At 42.3% G+C, this 20,271-nt stretch overlaps 1 protein-coding gene across 1 annotated transcript in view; it reads right to left on the bottom strand.

The window, feature by feature from the left end:
* Positions 1–2,953: 2,953 nt before the first annotated feature.
* LOC103777390 (protein Niban-like) overlaps positions 2,954–20,271 on the bottom strand; it is a gene marked incomplete at both ends in the record, with an annotated part of 34,669 nt that continues 17,351 nt past the window's right edge. Inside the window, 9 exons of the mRNA XM_008944945.1 lie at positions 2,954–4,558; positions 5,659–5,770; positions 7,634–7,741; positions 8,346–8,456; positions 11,549–11,710; positions 12,176–12,363; positions 13,343–13,505; positions 13,599–13,703; positions 19,602–19,717. Of these exons, the coding sequence (XP_008943193.1) occupies positions 2,954–4,558; positions 5,659–5,770; positions 7,634–7,741; positions 8,346–8,456; positions 11,549–11,710; positions 12,176–12,363; positions 13,343–13,505; positions 13,599–13,703; positions 19,602–19,717 (2,670 nt within the window). The remainder of the gene's footprint in view (positions 4,559–5,658; positions 5,771–7,633; positions 7,742–8,345; positions 8,457–11,548; positions 11,711–12,175; positions 12,364–13,342; positions 13,506–13,598; positions 13,704–19,601; positions 19,718–20,271) is intronic.

Here is a 20,271-nt window from a genome sequence, read left to right as displayed (position 1 = left end):
CGCCCTCGGGAAAGGAATTCTACCCCGCATCCAGTCGAAGCCTGCCCTGGCACAGATTAAGCCCATCTCCTCTCACCCCGTTTATTAACTATATCCCCCTGCCCCCCAGGGAGTGACATTATCGCGCTCACAGACACGAGACCAGCCCCCCAGCCGTGGAAGGGAAGAGCCGCTTTTATTGTCCTGACAGGCGCTTTTACAGTCACAAGCGAGACACGACGTGCTTCATATCCCGGCCTTTACAACTGGCAACCCCTGAAATCAACCAGCAGCGCGCTCCCCCTCCCGCGCCCCTCCCGGCTCCTAGCCCCCAACCCTCCACACGCCCAATGCCGATTTATTGTTGCTCCAAGTTTACAAACGAAGTAATTCATGCCAGGTGAGTGTAGGAAACTCCAAGAAAGAGACAAAAATTACTAAATGGGTGGATTATTCTCATTTTTGACCAGTAGCCCAAGGTAACCTGACAGATTATTGGCCCCTAAATTGCTGTCACCTCTTCCCAAGTCTGGTTAAAGACAAGAAAACTGCTACTCACCACCTGCAAACATCTGAATGTGGTGAAAACATCCACAAAGGAAAAAAATCGGTCCCCTACCCACAAGGAAATTCAACTTATATTTCAGAAGAAGGCAATGTGCAGGCTAAATCTTCCCTGTTCTTTCCCACCCTACTTGTGAAAAATATGCTGAGCATCTCTATTCAGCAACCCAATTCTTTACTATTACAAGAAAATACTACACAGATATAAGCCTGCCATAGAAATAACTCAAAAATGACTGTGATGGGAATTTTTATGCTAAATACTTTCTGTATAGATGCACCTAATTCATATTAGCTGTAAACAGCTTTAGTAGGAGACTGCAGCCTTTTTCACAGAGTTGCTGTCTTGGTATTCCTCTTTCATACAAAACAACATATTAAAAACCCATCATGTTCAAAACCCCCTAATTTTAGCATGGCTAAAAGAGACTGACACTGCTTAGCTGTAAAGCACATGCTATAAATTTGAAGTTGCTCAATGTTCAGTACCAATTAGAAAAAGCTAATGATTTGTAAAAACAAAGTAGCTGACAGTGAAATAACTAATCATTTGTAAGAAAAAATCATCTGACAGTGGTTTGTGTGTTTGCAAATTAGTATTTTTGCATTAAATACAAGGAGGAAACGAGTCAAAGTACTTTTGCAAGGAAAATATCTGTGACCTTAACATTTCTATACCATAGTACACCTTCTGGAATAAACAGAAGTTGCATTTATTTTACAATAATGACGTTGCAGTTGGTCCATTTGCTCAAGAACATTCATTACTCATGCAGTACTATTTGCCTTGTCCTCTAGTGTCAATTCTCTGCAGGTATTATAGCCCATTTTGATAGCATTGAATAATAGACTTTGTGTGGTTTGTTCAAGTCAAAAGCCAACAGCTACTATGCTCTCACAACTTTATTTCTTCCCATGTCTTTATGGGCATAAATCCTGCAGTCCTTACTGTGTTTATCATTAATCTTTGTTGTCCTCTACTGTATTATATTTATTCAGAATCATTCTGAAACACCAGGCCAAAATTTTAAGGTGCCTGAAACTGACCTGTAAAGTGAGGTCTTGAATTCTAAAGCCCAGTTTATGAAAATACTGGTTTTCATTTCCAATCATTTCTTTGCACAGCCTGTAAACTGTGCATGCAAATAACGTATAGGTTTAACTTTAGTGCACAGATCACACTGTGCTATGGAGGGTCATACACCAGCTACAGAGGCAATGAGTCTCCTTTAAATAACTCCTTTCAAAATGTGATTCTGCTCTCCAAGATCTAAGCACATGTGAACAGCTGCTTTTTACTTCAGTTAACATCTCTTTTAGAAGTTCTATGCAATGACTATGATATTTCACAATTATTGCAATTTATTACATAATTTCTATGCCTAAAAAGGCCTACAGAGCTGGGTAACTCAGTGAGAATGGGAATGGCAGGACTCTTAATATTCCCTGTTAGACAGCCATAAGTGAGTGCATTTTATGGGGGGAAGTATAATGGGATGATGTAGCCTAATGGTTATAGTCATTGTAAACATTCTCATCTTTCCCTTCCATAAAAGAAAAGAAAAGAAAATAGCTGTAAAGTGCTCTGGAAGGCTAAATAACCCAGAAGTGCAGAGTGGGACTGAGAAACCTGCTCCCATATTTCCCCCATTTTAAATATAGTAATAAGAGAAAAAAAAAAAATCAGAACACTTGCTTGTCTTTAATATCTGTCAAAACATTAAAATAATTAAGTAATCAGTTTGTAGAGTTTGCATAGAGTGTGGCTTTAGAGCAACCTAGTAAATTAACTGTTTGGTTCTGTTTAACTACTAAAAGTTGTATTTATTTCCTGTATACTGCATGCAAATACTAAAAGCATCCTCAAATAGCAATGTATGTACCAACCACCCATGGGTCATAGCAGTACTTGTCAAATCCATGCACTTAAAAATCATGAGCTACTTCCCCTGCTATGACACCTAAAACCAGTTATGTTGTTAAAATAATTTTCTATTTGGGGGTAAGTCGCTTTTGAAGCATTCAGTGGTCACATCTTCACACTTTTTTCTACAACCATAAAAGGCAGCACATTTTAAGTGAAAGACAAGGTTCCCCAAGAGTAACCTGGTTTTAAACAGTGAAGGCTTTAACCGAAAAGAAACCCATCACCCGTCACTCAGGAAGGGATCTGTGCCGAAACGTCAGGAGCTGGTAATACCACAACAAAGCCCATTTCCTCCAGCCCTGACCCAATTAAGTATTCACAATTAAACAGGGATTACTGGGGAAAATCAATCCTGCGGGGCTGGGCTGGAAAGCGCCTCTTACTCTTCCGAGTTTTGCTGCCCATGAGCATCCTCTCTGTTTTCTTCTGTGAAAACATCCTTTACTTCTGTGCTTTCCATTTCTGTGTGTGAAGGTGATTCACCCGCTGGCTCCCCTTCACCCTCTCCAGGCTGTGTGTCTCCTGCGCTGCCTCTGGCGCTCCCCTGGCCCTGCTCCAGCAGGTCTGGCAGTCCTGTGCTTGGCTCCTCCGTACCCACGCCGGGCGCCTGCGCCGTGTCTGCGTCTTCAGCAGGATTCTGAGAAGAGCTCGGCGTCCCAACCTCCCCTGGGCCAGCGTGGCTGCTCCCCACTCCCCCTGCCACCTCAGCTGATCTCCTGCCTTCAGCCACGTCCTCGGTGTGCTCCTCTGGCTGCAATCCATTGCTTCTGCTGCTTCCCGCGCCCGCGTACCAAACGCTCTGCTTGGTCTCCACCTCTGCCTGTGCCTCCTGAGGTGCACCTGAGCTCCCAACCAGCCATTCTGCTTGCGCTGTGTTGTGGGCCACCTCGGACACCTTCACTAAATCCATACCATCTACCCCCAAGTGAGGTGAAGATGGTTGGTTGTCCTTGAACTCCGCACATTCTGCTGCTTCTTTATTCATCATGGTCTGGCTCACCTGAATTCCCACCACGGCCATTTGGCTCATCTCACTGCTCCCTTCCCTGTGCTCCTGCAACTTTAATATCTCACCTTCACAAACCTCCTCTATCTTCTCAGCTGGAGTATCTGCTGGTATCTCAACTGTTACCATGAGCAAACTCCTTATCTCATTCACATCATCAGGGCATTTACGACTGTTTTCTTCTGACCTGCTTGTGTTCTCAGGATTATCCCCAGATCCTCCTTTCCCTGTGCTTTCATCCTGGGAAATAACCCTTGTGTCAGTACTCACTCCTTGCTCATTGCTTTCTTTTTCACTATCCTTTTCACACCCTGTTGCTACTGCATCTTCACTCAGAGATGATGCTTCCATAATTTCTACCTGGATTTTCTTTTCAGCATTCCCTAAAATCTCTGCTTCTGCTACATTATCATGTGGGGAAGTCAGCTTTGTCTCAGCAACTTCTTCCTGCACTTTGATTCCTTTTTCAGCGTCACTGACAAACGCAGCATCCATTGCCATTTTACTCTCTGAAGTTACCTTTTCCTCCACTGCTTCTTCAAGTACCTTAAGTTCTTTTTCAGGGATGACACCAAAATCTTTCACTGCAGTTTCAGTCCCCAGAGCTACCTTTTCCTCCACAGCTTCTTGTTGTGTCTTAAACTCATTCTCAATGTTCACTACAAACTCTTTCATTATGTCTTTGTTCTCCAAAGTGCTTTCTTGCTCTGCAGCCTCCTGTTTTGTAAGGGCAGCTGGAAGGGACTCCTGATTTTCAATGATGTCTTTAATGACCACTTCTTCATCTTTGCTTGCTTGATCCCCAGCTGGATTAGCAGAAGAGACTGCCTCTTTGTCTGATGACTTTCTACCATCAGCATCCTTCTCCCAGGAAATTTTTTCCGTCACAATGAGCGTTTCATCACTTTGAGTTTCGCTGTCTGACGCCTCGGCTCGGGCCGTGGAAGGCTTCTTGGCAGGAGTGGTTTGGGCTGATCCTGAAGGGGTCTTCAGGTCTGTTAGGCTGGACACACTTTCACAGGGCAAACTGACGTTATCTTCAAAGAGGTTGTGCTTCTTCATAATGGCAGCTTCTTTTATCACTAAATAAAAGAGAAAGATCAAACCAGTTTGGAAAGACTTGCAGAGGTACCTTGAAGAAGGCACGTTGTTATCCCGGGTTTCTGGTGTCAGGTATTGCGACATTATGGACAACAGCAACTTTCATCTTCAACTTGCTTTTTTAGTTTACATTTCCTAGGGGTGAGGGTGGCGTGTGTTTATCTTTTCTGAATAACAGAACTTCAATATTGACCTAAGAGTTGCTGTAGCAGAAAACTACCAGAGGACCCACAGTGCACAAACATAATGTTTTAGAGCCAAAATATTTACAGTGAATTTATGAAAAAAAGTGTACTCGTTACATTATACTGATACTCTTGAACAGGAGTTCAAGTTTTGTCAGAGATGAACTATTAAAACTTACTGTGCAATACACAGAATCACAAAATGGTTTAGGTCAGAAGGGACCTTGCAACGCCATCTAGTCCAACCCCCTGCAGTGAGCAGGGACATCTGCAACTAGAGCAGGTTGCTCAGAGCCCTGCCCAACCTCACCTGGAATGGTTCCAGGGATGGGGCAAATACAGATGCTTGTCTTTTATCTAGGGTATAGGCAGACAGACAGATCCAGAGAGGTACAAGTATTCTATGTATCTATATATGCCATTGTGAATAGTTTTGTTTTATGACACAAAAGCAGAGACTTCTGAAGAGAGTACTGCACTGGCACCAGCAATGTTCTGGAAACAGCATCCAGCAGCACCTTTCATTTGGGGAAATTAGTTTTTGCCACCATTAGGTATCAGCAAATCTTTCCAAATAAGAGCATAATTTCACTCCTTGTCCCAGGGAATGAAGACAAAATGAAGTCAGCACAATTACATTTTATTAGAAATAGGCTTGTGCCAAGCTATCGCTTTGAGTTTCCCAGGTTTAATAAAGTTGCCCAATAATTCAGGTTTTAGGGCTTGCCACACATCTTTAGTGAGCTAAATGAAAACACTGTAGTATTGTAACCACTGGTCTTGGGGAAAGTGGGACCGGGGTCTGAAACAACCAGGGTAGGTCTCTGGGAAGCTCTGAAGTAAGAGCTCATTCAACAGCCAAAATCTTATTACTGTCACCTCAGGAACGTTCTCACCTTTCAGGGCTTCTTCAAGCAGAGTCTGATACAAAATCTCTTCGTACACATTCTCCACTTGGATCACGCTGGTGTAATCGGCAAAAATGAACTGCTCGTACTTCTGCAGCTCCTGTGCAGGCACAGAAGAGAGGAACAGGGATGTAACACTGAGAGATGCTGACAGACCTCCACCAACAGAGCACCTTGGAGATGCCATCTAGCAGGCCCTGCAATGCTCCTTGCTGCCTCTTGAGGTGAATGATTTGAACCATCGCTAAATGAACGATGAATGTTCACAAGTTATTATGCATTAATTAAACAATATTCTCGCACTACAATTACATTTAAAAGCACTATAGATCATTGCCATCTGCCTTAAGCCATTCAGAAATAAATAGCTGATGAGGAAAAGCCTCGCTCACTGTTTGTCCAAGGAGGCAAATCCACAGTGAGCATGGGAGGAGATAAAGGGTTGGGGTTTGTTTTTCTAATAGGCGTGTAGTACTTTTAGCTTACTCATTTACACACAATAGGCTGTCTAGACAATAATAGAGTCATTATCACTAAGCAGCTGCTCGGTGGTCTATAAAAAGCAGATAAAGTGACCTCTGCCCACTTCTAGAAGAGGCACCAACGTACAAACACGTGGAGGTTTTTGAGTAAAAGGTCAAGACTAGACTGGGCATGTCAGCTGTGCCACACTTTTCCTTCTAGAGCTGGCTGCTCACTTCTGCAGAGGCACAAACGCAGAAGGCTTGTGGGAAATTAAACAGAAAGGGCTTGTGGGGAGTTTACACCACCACCACTTACTCCATCCTGTATGACAGAGATGATGTGGGACTCCACCCTCTCTCTAGATGTTCAAGGCAATGAAATGCTTGCCCCTGTGCATTAGACAACATGTCCTGAAGGCACCACTGACACTCTACAAGATACTAATATTTTGGGGACAGTGAAGAAAGTAGAGTAACACACAGAAGACAGCAGTTTTAAATATATTTTTGAAAATTCTAAGTTTTAATAAAGCTTTAATAACTCATACTCAAAGACTCACAAGGATAACCTGGCAAAACACTTGTTTTTAAACTTGTTTTGGAAACTGAAACAAGCTGGAGAGCGTCAGTGAAGGCCACTCACGATGGGTGAGAGCTTACGGCCTCTGGGAACTGATGAACACCAATGGAAACTAAAGGGCAGAGAGGCCAGGGTGGTGGCTCAGGGTACTCATCTTTCAGCAGGTGTCACAATCCGGTACCGAAAGGATGAAAATGCAAGAGGATATGCATAGGCTTCAAGAAGGCTACAGACTACTTATTTTGAGGCAAGTTGAACTGCATTCCAACTGGCCCCTGGCACAGCCACACGGATAACATCTCCATGAAACTCTGGCAGCCACCTTTGCTGAGTATTAAACTTTCCATATGATTAAGGGCAACAGAGATCACCTCTGTATGTGTGTTTCCTGACTGTTGATGCAATAGCTCCCATTTAAAGACACAAAAGGCAAGTGCATGGCCTCTCTGTCTGCCACTCTGTCTGCCCAAGCAGGTGTTTGGCTTTGAGGGAGGTTGTCAGCAGAAGCTGTGTATGGTCACAGCTGTGTCTTGGGGTGCTCCTAGAGAGCAAAGTGTCCCATGGACTGAATTTCAGCCTGCAGCAGGGCTGCTGAACACAAGGACAAGCCCATAACCTACAGTCATAACTGCCAAGAGGAGTCCAGCTTGAGGGGACTTCTCTAGGGAAGGAATGAAATGGGGATGGCCAAAGGTCTGCACCTATCTTTGAGGAAAAAAAAGCTGTATATAGTCTCCCCGTTTCCTTAAATTCTCCTTATGCTCCTCATCTGCCTAGTCCACAAACTGGCAAATCTAAATGTCATCTGGCTAAGCCCGCAGCCAATCTGCACAGCTCCCTGCCTGAGAGAAAACAGCTTTACAGAGTGGAGGATGCACTCCTTTTATTTTTATCGGGTGTTTTAATCACAGAAACCTACTGGTTTGCATGTTGAAGCCAGTGTCTTCTGCATTGTGGGCAAAGTAATCTGTACCAGTGCTTCTTGAAATATCTTCTTCCGGATAGTGCTGCTGTCATAATCATATTGCTGTCAAAACAGACAAAAAAGAGAAACAAGCCCGAACACGTTTGGGGTTATTCATCACTTGTAGGGGAACTCATTCTTGTTATCCTGCAACTGGGACAGATGAATCCCAAAAGATACCACATCACAGGCACACTTAGGGGTTTGAATTACCATGTAGGCTATTCCAGCTTTTACAAAAATACTTTAGTTTTCTGGGAACTTTTTCTCTTCATTTTTTTTATACATAGACTAGAAACAGCCCCCTGCTTGCTCTCTTCAGGTATTCCAGCACTCCCTCTTCTGAGAGTAGCATTACTCTAGTGGCAGGATAATTATAAAGATAACAGACAACTTTTCACCGAGATCCACAGCATCGTATCCAGATGATCTAGCTGCAATGAAAGGGACTGAGCATGTAAATACTTTTACAAGAATCTGCTCAGAATTAGGTTTTATCCCTGAAACGAGCAGCTTTGCCAAGTGCCACCAAATCAGTATTTCCAGCTGGATGCTATCAGGTATCTTCTTTCAAATATTGAGATGAATTCACATTAAATATAGTCTCTGTTTCTGAAAAGGCACAACCCAAGGTCTTCCTCTTCAAACGCTGCTACATTATATTTACCTTCAGTACTCTCAGCTTGACTTTTTCAATGGTTGTTGCAACTTTGGCTGAGTCTGCCTGGCGACTTGGTGAGAATAACTGCTCAAAAGTATAAACTGCATTTTCCATCAGCTAAAAATAATAATTAAAAAAATATGTCAAAGACTAGTAACATAAAAATCCTACACATGCAAAGAAGCACGATAAATGTAACCATTGACTTAAAGTGTATTTTTGAGAAGGTAGAAAGGAGAAAGAATAATGGGCCTAAAATCAATAAATATTTTAAGTTCTTTAAATGATCGCAGAAGGGGAAGAAAAGCCTTATTTAGTTTAGATTGCAACACCCAGTTCTGGAATGGGAAACTGAAAAGAAGATTATCTAATTCAAAATAATAAGAAAATTAAAATAGCTCAGTATCTATCTTGAGTTCAGTATTAGGAAGTCTGTTAATGTAACTACACAGTTGTATCAGTAAATTTACTCGAAGTAGATTCACTTATATAGTCCAAACTTTCCTGCTGCATTTCATTTCTCTGAAAGCTAACATGCACAGAAATGAGGCAATAAATAAAGAAAATTAAGCCTTGGTATCATTATTATGCTATCATAGCTTTCCTCTATAGATTTAATCTCATTGCACCATCCAGACTGATGGTAACACAGACAAGAAGTAGGATTGATTATTTACATATAAAGGCCACAGATAAAACTCATTATCCCTAATGAGAAGACTCCCATTGACTCCTACCAGACTCTAATGGTCTTAATCATCAACCCTGCAGACAATTTTTATTTTTTTAAAAAGTAATTAATCACTAGCTTTCCTAATAATACAAAATAATTATAAGCAAAAATCACACAGTGCAATAACTTCTCACAGAATTATGTCAGGCTGGTATTTTTCCAAGTTATCCAGCAATACCTCAAAAATATTAAAGCCCCTACTCTGAAAAGGTACTTGAGAAAAACACTTCTGCAAGTGGTAATTCTGTCTGCTCAGTGAGGTTTTGTCTTTTTTAGCAAAGTATTTCCATCCAGATTTTAATATGTTCTTACTGGAGAAGTACAGGGACACCCACAGGGAGGCTGTCCATACGGCCAGGCCTTCCTTTGCACCACATGGGACTATCCCAGTCAACATACATAGCCATATACTATATAGGACAGAAGAAATGGCCTCAAGTTGAGCCAGGGAAGTTTAGGTTGGACATCAGGACAAATTTCCTCCCCAAAAGGGTTGTCAAGCCCTGTCCCAGGCTGCCCAAGGAAGTTCTGGAGTCCCCATCCCTGGCGGGATTGAAAAGTCATGTCAATGTGGTGCTGAGGGACATGGTTTAGTGGTGCCCTGGCAGTGCTGGGTTAATGGTTGGACTCAATGATATTACAGGTCTTTTCCAACCAAACCTGTTCTATGATTCTTGTAGTTTGTAAATGAACATGTACCTACTTATGGATAAGACACGCTGGTAATTCCTCCTTGGCGTCCATATTGTCATAAATGACAAGATGCTGTTTAAGGCCAATTTTATAACTGACTTTGCAGATAATGTAGGATTGCACTATACATACTGTATTTATAAATGGAAATGGAGAGATTGAAGGCTGACTCAATTTGTGTGTGCATCAGAAGGCTTTACAGGAAACGCTCATACACTGCAAGGCCTTCCATACAACAAAAAGTAGTAGAAAATAGAAAAATCAGTGCAGAGTTAAGTCTGAGGCTGATGAAAAGATTAACTCACTTCTTATTTAAATTTTTATGTGCGGCAAACCACAAATTGGCACAGTTCTGGTAAAGATACTGAAGCTGCTTTATTTATGTCAGTCAAGCACTATGCTCCCAAGTTTCCTAGAACTGGCCACTAGAGGATGCCAACCTCCCAAGACAAGGAGTCCTGCTCCAGCCTTCACCTGAGTTATGGGTTAAGCCAAAGGCTTCTTATATGTTAAGACTACATGAGTATGGACATGCCTGACCTTACTCATTAATAAAATAAATGTCCATGGACACAAAGAGGAAATACTATTTTTATGAGCAAAATGCCAGCCTTTTAAAGAGAGAGAAGCAATAACAGCATTTTTTAGAATAAGTTGTGCTTTAATGTAACTTACTTATTGTGAATTCTGACTCATGTTCTGCTCAGAAAAAAGCACCACTTGGTCTGCATGGGATTTATTTTCTATCTACTTCTTTGTCCTGACTCTTGGCCTGCACTTATTGAAAGACATTTTATTTGGCAGTATTTTGGAATGGTCCCCCCTGAAAGACCCAGACATGAAATCAGAATTTTATTTCTGAATAGTTCTTTGGCTGCTGATGATGACTGTAGTTAGAAGAGCTGCTTTTAGGAAAACCCCATCCCAGCACTGTGCTAGAGACTCGCTTTCCATATTCATACCTCCCACCCCACAGAACTGGACCGGCTCCATTCCCCAACAGTCCTGACTACATTATTGAGTTTCCCAGCTATGGATTAAAATCACAGGATTCAACACAAAGCTGTAAGGCCAAATATGCCTTGTGATCTGGCAGTCAAAAGGAGTCTACTGGCCAGCTCCTAATGGATTTCTGGCCAGGCACACAGAAGAAATAAAAGGAAAGCAAAATGACAGCCTATACCAATACACACTAGAGGGGAAAAAGAGGTGGGGTTCATTTTTCAGCTGAAATGACATAGTCACTTCAACCACTCCCATGAGAAGTGAAGCTGGTTAAAGCACCTACATGCAGCCACATCCTGAGACATCACCTGTGTCCAAGTAATTAACAGTTTCTAAAATTAATTGCTTTAGCTTATATATGGTGAAAAAATAAACTTCCAAGGAGAAGACATTTCATTTTGTTAAAATATATTCAAAACCCTCCCTGCAAAATCAGCCCTTGTGAACAGAAATCAGGTAGATTTTACCCACCCCATTGGTTACACGAACAACTTTCTCAGGTGCTGAGACTCTGAGAATTCAGAACATGAAGGTTCAGGGGAAGAGGTGATCCATCCAAAATTTTTGGGCCTTGCTGAAAGACTCACACACGTGCAAACTCATAAATATAAATGTCAAAGACCTTCTAGCTGTGATTTGCTTAGGTTTTGTTATCTGCATGTTGATTGAGAAATATTCTGGGACTCTTGCACAGCATTTTATCAAGATTACTTTGATGCAGGTTAGAAGGACAGACCTAACCTGTTCTCCCAGGAGGAAAAACTAGATCTTACAGTACCTCTTGCATGAAGTTCTGTGTCCTCTGAATCACAAAATCAATGTGATAGACCTTGAAGCGACTCTTAAGATCTTGAAGGAGCTCCTGAAGGAGGTTCACTTTCAGATAGCAGGGCTCCATTTTCACAGAGTTGAACGGTAGTTTCATAAGCTCACCCACATTCTGCATTCCAGTGGAGGAAGAACAGGTTTTGAGAGAAAGCAACCAGAGGTGAATTTTTAACAGAGAACATAACAGTGGCCCTAAACCAAATTTAGATACTTACACTCTAGAAGCACAAATACTACAAGGCTTTCTGAGTGAAAAAAACAAGTGCTAACATACTATCCCCTAGGAAAGAAAATACTGCTGTCAGTCAAGTCCTAGCTAGAAGGTCCTTGTGGTAAGTTCACTATGAGACTGGTGAGACACTGGCACAGGTTGCCCAGGAAAGCTGTGGGTGCTCCATCACTGGAGGTGTTCAAGGCCAGGTTGGATGTGGCCTTGCACAACCTGGTCTAGTGGAAGGTGTCCCTGCCCATGGCAGGGGAGTTGGAACTAAATGATCTTTAAGGTCCCTTCCAACCAAAATCATTCTATGATTCTATGATTCTAATATAAAGGACTCCAAATATATTTTTGTCTTACCTCCTTTAGCTTTGTGATATCATTTGTCTTCTGGAAGTCTTGGATGATTTCATTAACTTCTTTATCAAAAAGTGAGCGGACTTCAGTGAATCCAGAACTCACTGGGCCCATGAGCTCCTCTAGTATGGAGGTGAGAAATGGCTGGATATTCTCTGTGCAGCACTTCTGGGCAGGCTCAGAAACAGTGGCTGCAGGGTCAGACAATACAACAGTTGCATTTAGGTTACTATGAGATACAGTGAAAAATGTAATCTGAACTGATAAGACTTTACAATGAATTAAATGACTCTCTTTATTTCCCTGGAGTCACCACTCCACAAAGATGATGATGGTGATGAAAGGAGAGTTCATAGTTTTATGAGTGACAATGAAGCCTGTTTTCCCATGCTCCACTGAACCAAAGGCCAGCAGCCTGGGGGCACTGTGAGAACAAAGGGCAGCCCTAAGTATTGATACTGATACTGGGAGGTTTGCACAGAGTGTGGCCATGGAGACTCTATAAGGCCTCTGAACCTGGGCCTCTGTACTCCACTGAAAGCTTCCTAGTCTAGTATGGGAATATATCGATAGAATATCCTGAGTTCCATCAAAACAGCTCCAAAATTACCAGCTATTTATTTATGTGCTGGCTTAAAGCAATATCAACTAATGTTTTCCCTGCTTTTTACACACATTTTTATATTCAAAGCAAAATTACAATTACTTCACAGTAGTTTAAAACCACCTAAGAAGCCCTTTGGTCTAAATATTCTCTGGTAGCCTATGAATTTGTCACCTAACCAGAACCTGGTTTTGTGGTGCATTCCTAGACATCAGGTTAAAGCCACTACACTTTTAATTATGGTCATGTGACCTGTATCTTCATCACAAAAGGCTGTCCAAATGAAAATGAAAGCAGAATGAGCAACTCTGATCAGGATACTCAAAACCTGCCTGCTGTAGTCCCAACTTGAGCAGACCTGCTATGTTCACAGATACGGCGGCCACAGGTATCAGTTCCCATCAAAGGCTGCAGAGGCTCAAAGCATTTATTTTCTGAAAGTGAGTGGCTCCAATTGGACTTTTCAAAACACGCAAAGATACCACAACAATGACAGTTGATAATTTCAGCAATACAATGGGGAACATTAAAAAATTGCTCCAAAACACAGCTGTTCCTCCACAAACCTTTGATTTTTCCAGCTAAGAAGTTCTTTGAGTTCAGAATCTGATCCATGTCTGAACGAATGGTTCCTTCAAGAGTTTTCACAAAATCTCTGCATTCTTCTTTCAAGGTGCATAATCCTTCTGACACCTGCTGCTGGACTAAGCCATAAGTTTCTTCTACAATCTAAACTCAAATTAAATTAAGAAGCATAATCAGAATCAGCACATACAGACAACTGCTATGAGAAACAGCCACCCTGCAAATACCAGGACTTACACCAAACCAGGCCCGCTTCCTATCATTCCTCTTTCCTTTCATTTTAGGCAGCATCATGGTCTGAAGGTTAGGCAGGAGCTCCTCCATCACAAGATTGCTCAGGATCTGTGTGGTCAGAAGATTAAAGTAACATGTTCACACAGTTTCTTCACTGAAAAACTGAGCACTCACATCACAGAGTGATGTGCAAACAGAGACAACCTCAAATATACCCAGAGCTTAGACATCCCAGACTACCAGAGGGCTGGATTTAAAATATTAGGAATGCCTGAGGGAAGTGTTTAATCTGAAGCATTTTTCACTGGAAGACTTTGAGGGACCGTACAACAATTGACAACAGAGGAACTAAGATGCTGAGCTAAGATGACCATTAAAATTGGCCGTGTGCTATTATGAAATTGCCATGTGCAAATCAATGGAGCTAAAATGATTGATATCAACTGAGCAACTGGATCAAAAACATTTGAAAATATATTTGCTGATTACTGCTGCTTCCCCAAACTGATCTTGTTCTGGGATGTTTACACCCTCCCAGTGGAGGTATCAGTGGGGAGAAATTGTTCTAGAGACTCGTCAGACAAAGAATACTTCTGATACAAAGGTAACTGGGCACAAAAAAGAAATCTATGCCTGTACAAATGTGGATCTCTAGCACTTTTTCAGTTGAGCACCAATTGCACTCACCAATCCTGAGGCAAAAGAGATAAACTAAAGAGCTGTTGGGGTTTGCATTGCATGAAACACTTTTCAAGCAATTACTGTTCTCATGAGAAGACAGCAATACTGGTCTAAATTCAGTAAAAATTTCACATTGTAGAGTTCATTTATGTTAAAGTCTCCTCCCAAACCCTCCAGATTCTTGACCAAAAAATATATAACCTAAGAAGATACACTGTGAGAAAGATGCACCACAGTAGAAAGGCAAGGGGAAGAAAAGTGTTGAAGGGACTTTTAGACAGATAAGAAGAGTTTGTGATGGAATGTGGGAAAACTGAGCAGGAGGTGTCATTGTCCCATTTTTTTATTATTTCTCTAAGTATACTGTTGGTCTCTCATTGCTGTATTTTGCTAAATTGACACAGAGTACTCTTCTCCCCCAAGAATGTTTTCACTTTGAAAAAGGGTTGAGTGGTTGTAGAGATGCATCACCCCTCAGATCCCAGCATCTGACTGGCAATTTGGTCTTGCAGATGGTTCCAATTAGAAACAAAAGTCATTGGACTGGGGATACAGATGATACCAATTTGGGGGAGTGGTCAATACTCTGGCAAGCAAGGCTGCTATTCAAAGGGACATAAATGGGCTGAAGAAATGGGTGGACAAAAACCTCATGAAGTTCAGCAAAATCAAATACGTAGTCCAGCATCTGGGATGGAACAATCCCGTGCACCAGTATAGGCTGGTGACAACTGTCTGGAAAGCAATTTTGCAGAAAAGGACTTGGGCATTCTGGTGGACAAGAAATTCAACACTGGTCTGCAGGGTGCCCTCATGGCAAAGGGGAGCAGCAGGTCGAGGGAGAACGTTGCCCTCTATTCAGCACTTGTCAGACTGCAACTGGAGCAGTGTCCAGCTTGGGGCTCCCCAGTAAAAAGAGAGATCTTAACACACTGGAGTGAGTCCAGCAGAGGCCTCCACTGTGGTCTGGGGATGAAGCACATTACATGTGAAAAGAGGTGGAGGAAACTGGGTTTGCTCAGCTTTAAGACGATAAGACTCAGTGGAGACCTTATTGCTGTCTACATCTACACAATGGAGGATGTTGGGCAGACAGAGCCAGGCTTTTCTTGGAAATGCACAGGGAAAGGAAGAAAGCAATGGCTACAAGTAGCAACAAGGGAAACAGTAAACAGGGATTAAGAACTATTTTTCACCAGGAGTGCAGTCATGAGAACAAGTCAAGCTATCTCCAGCCATGTATTTCTTAAGAAGTCAACTACAGAAAGCCCCAAAGTTGGCTCTGCTTTGAGTGGGGCATTGGGCCAGTTAACCTCCAGAGATCCCCTTTTAACTAAACTGTTCTCTGGTTCTGTGATTCTCCTGACACCCTGCTTTGTACAGAACAAATATCAAAGTCTGGCTTCTTCAACAGAGAAAAATTAAACGCTGTGAGATGGATTCCTGGTTTCATACACAGGCACCCATTTCAGAAGTTTTCTTCAGAATCACCCGCTCTGTCAGGCTTTGCACCTCCTCTGCCTAGATTTGAACTACAGCTTGGTTCTTGCCCATCCCATTCAGATGCACCAAGCTGGCAATAAACAGAGTTACAGGCACACATCTGGTTTCAAGAGTCAAGGCTTTCCTCTCCATTTTTTTTTTAAATTTAGGGACACTGTGTCTCTGGCCTGAGAAAGCGGCAAGACCTTTTTTCCTCCTGTGCTGTTCTCTTGCTGTTGTCCAAGGAGGCAAACTATGCAAGCAGAGGGAGGTAGTTCATCATGGGACCTGCCCTACTGCTATTTATTTGTGAGCTCAGGTTTCTGAACACTCTTCCTATGGAGACATCTATCAGCGCTGGGGCCATATGTTGGATTCCTGAATTACTCAAAGCGTCTCAATCTGGAGACATCCCGTTCTCATCTAGAGAAACTGGCTGCTCATGGCTTGGATGACCATTTTCTTTGCTGGATAAAAACTATGTTGGATGGCTGGGCCCAAAGAGTGGTGGTGAAAGAAGTGAAATCCAGTTGGCGGTCGGTCACAAGTGGTGTTCCCCAGGCTCAGTACTGGGGCAGGTTCTCTTCAATATCTTTATCAAACATCTGGACAAGGGGATCGAGGGCACGCAGGCTCAGGTAGTTTGCAGACAACACCACGTTGGGTGGGAGTGTTGATGTGCTTGAAGGTAGGGAGGGTCTACAGAGGGGTCTGGATAGGTGGGCTGAGGCCAATGGGATGAGGAGCAACAAGGCTAAGTGCCAGGTCACCTGGGTCACCACAACCCCCTGCAATGTTCCAGGGTGGGGGAAGAGTAGCTGCAAACTGCCTGTCCGAAAAGAGCTGCGGTGTTGGTCAACAGCTGGCTGAAGATGAGCCACCAGATGCTCAGGTGGCCAAGCACCCTGGCTGGGATCAGCAATAGTGTTGCCAGCAGGACTAGGGTAGGGATCATCCCCCTGGATTTGGCACTGGTGAGGCCACATCTCAAATACCTGGTTCAGTTTTGGGTCCCCCACTCCAAGAAGGACATTGAGGGACTGGAGCACATCCAAAGAAAGGCAACAAAGAGGGTAAAGGATCTAGAGCACAAGTCTTGTGAGAAGCGGCTGAGGGAACTGGGATTATTTAGCTTGGAGAAAAGGAGGCTCAGGGGAAACCTTCTCATAGTCTACAACTCCCTTAAAGGAGGCTGTGGTGAGGTGGGCATTGGTCTCCCCAAGAACAAGTGATAGGACAAGAGAAAATGGCCTCAAGTTGAGCCAGGGGAGGTTTAGGTTGGACATGAGGAAAAACATCTTCCCCAAAAGGGTTGTCAAGGCCTGTCCCAGGCTGCCCAGGGCAGTGGTAGAGTCCCCATCCCTGGAGGGACTGAAAAGCTGTGTAGGTGTGGTACTGAGGGACATGGTTTAGTGGTGCCCTGGCAGTGCTGGGTCAATAGTTGGACTCGATGATCTTAAAGGTCTCTTCTAATCAAAATGATTCTATGATTCCATGATTCTATGGCTACTTCATATCCTAAACTGATGGGTCCCTTAAAAAAATATCTCACAAATAATCCACACTGGAGCATCACAGAGCAAATAATCAATGTGACAACTGATCAAATATATTCTGAAGAATCTGACTTTCTAGAAAAATTTTTAGGAATGCTGCATGGGCTTTAGACTTCTATACTCAAAGGTGCACTGTAGGGGCTTGGTTTTTTTTTTTTTTAGAACAAATGTTATCAAAAATTTTCTGAGTTTAACCCTGTATTTCAGCAGTTTAGCTACAGAAATACCATCTACAATTAAATTTATGCTTTGTTAGGAATGAAACCTTAAAAATTAAAAAGAACAAAAACAAAAGCAGGAAAAGGAACATTTATGACACACAAAAGTTTAGTACTTGCTACGGCTACGTCTGTGTTGCAGTACCTAGGCAGAACTGTGTGAACTAATGCTGCAGACTCTGTCATAAGAAATGAATGTCAGGGAATATATTTATTGGCATTCTGAAGAGATTTTTACAGCAACAAATTGTAGCTTGCTCGTTCCAAACCATTCACTTAGCTTGGATATTTGCCTAAAATAATTATTATATTCGGTCAATGCCGGCATGAGAACACGCTATACTTACAGAATGAATTATTACTAAGAAGATAATAGTGTAACTATCCTGGATGTCTTCTGATTACAGTCCCCTGGAGGTGTATGGGTTATGAGTAAGTAGCTGGCAAGCAACAGGATAAATAAAACATAAAATGAAACTAGCATTATAATAGCTCCATAACGTGAGGAAGGAGGGGAGAAGAGAAAAACACTCACTCTCTCCTCTGGAAGGATGCAACTCCATACACTAAGGAATTTATAACCAGATTTTAGCAGGAAACTTCAATCCCTGACATGATGGCACTAGGAAAGATTTTTTATAGATTCTTATCCAGTCTTCACATTTTTCAGCACTTCAGAGGTAGACTTCTCCTCAAAGAATAATCTGGTTTCTTAAAACAAACCCCTGGATCGTTAGCTCTCCAACAGGCTTTTTTCCATTTTCCCAAAGGGAAGCCATATTTCATCAAGGAAAACACCCAGCAGCTGGTACTAAAGTAAATATTTGCTGCTGACTGCTCCTTGCTTTGGAAAAAAATTATAAAACAGGGCCCAAATAATGTCTCAATTGCATTAAAAGACATCTGGAACGATGCCAGCGGGATCGGTGGAGTTACTTCAGCTGCCATCAGTGCTCCAAAGCTGCTCACTCAGGTGCCCAAATATGGACTCAGACCCTGAGCTTAGCATCTCATTTCTGAAGAGCTGAGGTACACAAATTTTTGGTGTCTAAGTGCAACTGTTACTATGCAAGGCTCAGAAGTCTGGCACAATAAGCAGGTCTGCTAGTTTATCCACTCAGGACTAGAAGTTCCCAAAGAATGGAGAAAAACAAAATGAAGAGATTCTTCAAAATTTATGTTGAGCTGCTATTCTGTTCTGTGCAAAGCCTGATGGCAGCTGGAGTCATCAGGGACTGAGCAACAGGAAACTGTTGTGTTTAGTAACAAAGGTAATAGCAACAGAAGAGAAAAAAATATTTCTTACCTGCAAAACAGCTGTCATGAAAGATAGAAAAAGAGTGCACAGCTCAGTGTAGCCGACAGCAAATATCCCCTGCATAGAAACTGTGGGCTCTGTCTGGTTTGGGTTGCTTTTGGTCTCACTAATTTACCAAAACTATAAATGGCAGCAAATGTGGTAGCCAGACGTTAGCAAACACCTTCTTTTAGACACAGCATTTATTCACTAACTGAACCCGTGGCATAAAAGTAAAGTAGGTGATGCTTTCTGTGGAAGTGTGGCCATCCCTACGTCTCAGCACAACACATTTAGATTTAGATGAGAAATTAAGAAGCAGTTCTGCACTCTGAGGGTGCTGAGACACTGGGACAGGTTGCATAGGGAAGCTGTGGATGCTCCATCACTGGAGGTGTTCAAGACCAGATTGGATGGGGCTTTCAGCAACCTGGTCTACTGGGAATTTTTCCTGCCTATGGCAGGGGAGTTGGAACTAGATGAACTTTAAGGTTCCTTCCAACCCAAACCATTCCATGATTCTATGAACACAACACCTTTAGTTCACAGCACACATTCTTTCACTTTCTAGAAAAAAATCAAAATGAGGTATATTAAAGGAGAATTATTGTATATCAGCAAGAAGCATCTTGAAATCTTGAGTATTTCTACCTCCTACATCTTCTTTTTACAAATGCCATTTTTCCCAAGAGGCTTTACAACTTTCACTGTCCTCAGAGCTACCATATTCAAAGCAAAAAAAAAAAAATAAATCAGGAAGGTATTCTTTTACCTCTTTTTCATTGCCAGTTATCATTTCCCATGTCCCATAGTGGCCCTTCTCCTGCCGGAAGAACTGAATGGCTTCTAAGAATGCCTCGACTTCATATGTATTCTGCTTGAGAAAATCTAAAGACAACAAAAAGCAACAGAAATAATTTACTCACAAATAACCTTTAAAAACTAACCATCCTTTTTTGATCCATTTCCCTGCTCCATGAGCATCTAGCTGTCATATTTTGAAATCATTTGGTAAACCAGACTGTCTGAAGACTCTGGGCTTTCATTAAGACATAGAAGCGTAACGCTGAACAACGACACTGCACACAGGAACTATCACAACCCATCCCATCCAAGCTGAGAACTGAAACCAACACCAGCAAGTGCTACAGCAGAGCACAGGATAAGGCAGGAGTTTTACAGCAGCAAGCCTTGTTTGTGGTGGTCTTTGCCAAGGCAGTCACAAGGCAGTCATTAACATAGCAGAGCTCACCCCTTGCCTTTGTACCTATGAGCAATGTAAGTTGACATGTTGGAAGACTCTGACAGCATGTACCAGGGCCAAGATTTGGGAGCTTCTGCTTCTTTAATTTAAGATAAGAATTAAGAATGTAAGAAAATGATACTTGGCTCATTGCAGCATCTGATATGCCCTTGATAAATTGCTAAACCCTGAGTTAATG

Source organism: Merops nubicus, unplaced genomic scaffold (genome assembly GCF_000691845.1).
Source record: "Merops nubicus isolate BGI_N331 unplaced genomic scaffold, ASM69184v1 scaffold4910, whole genome shotgun sequence".
In the NCBI taxonomy this organism is placed as follows: domain Eukaryota; kingdom Metazoa; phylum Chordata; class Aves; order Coraciiformes; family Meropidae; genus Merops; species Merops nubicus.
Note: the sequence above shows the minus strand (reverse complement) of the source record. Positions and strands in the feature narration are given on the sequence as shown.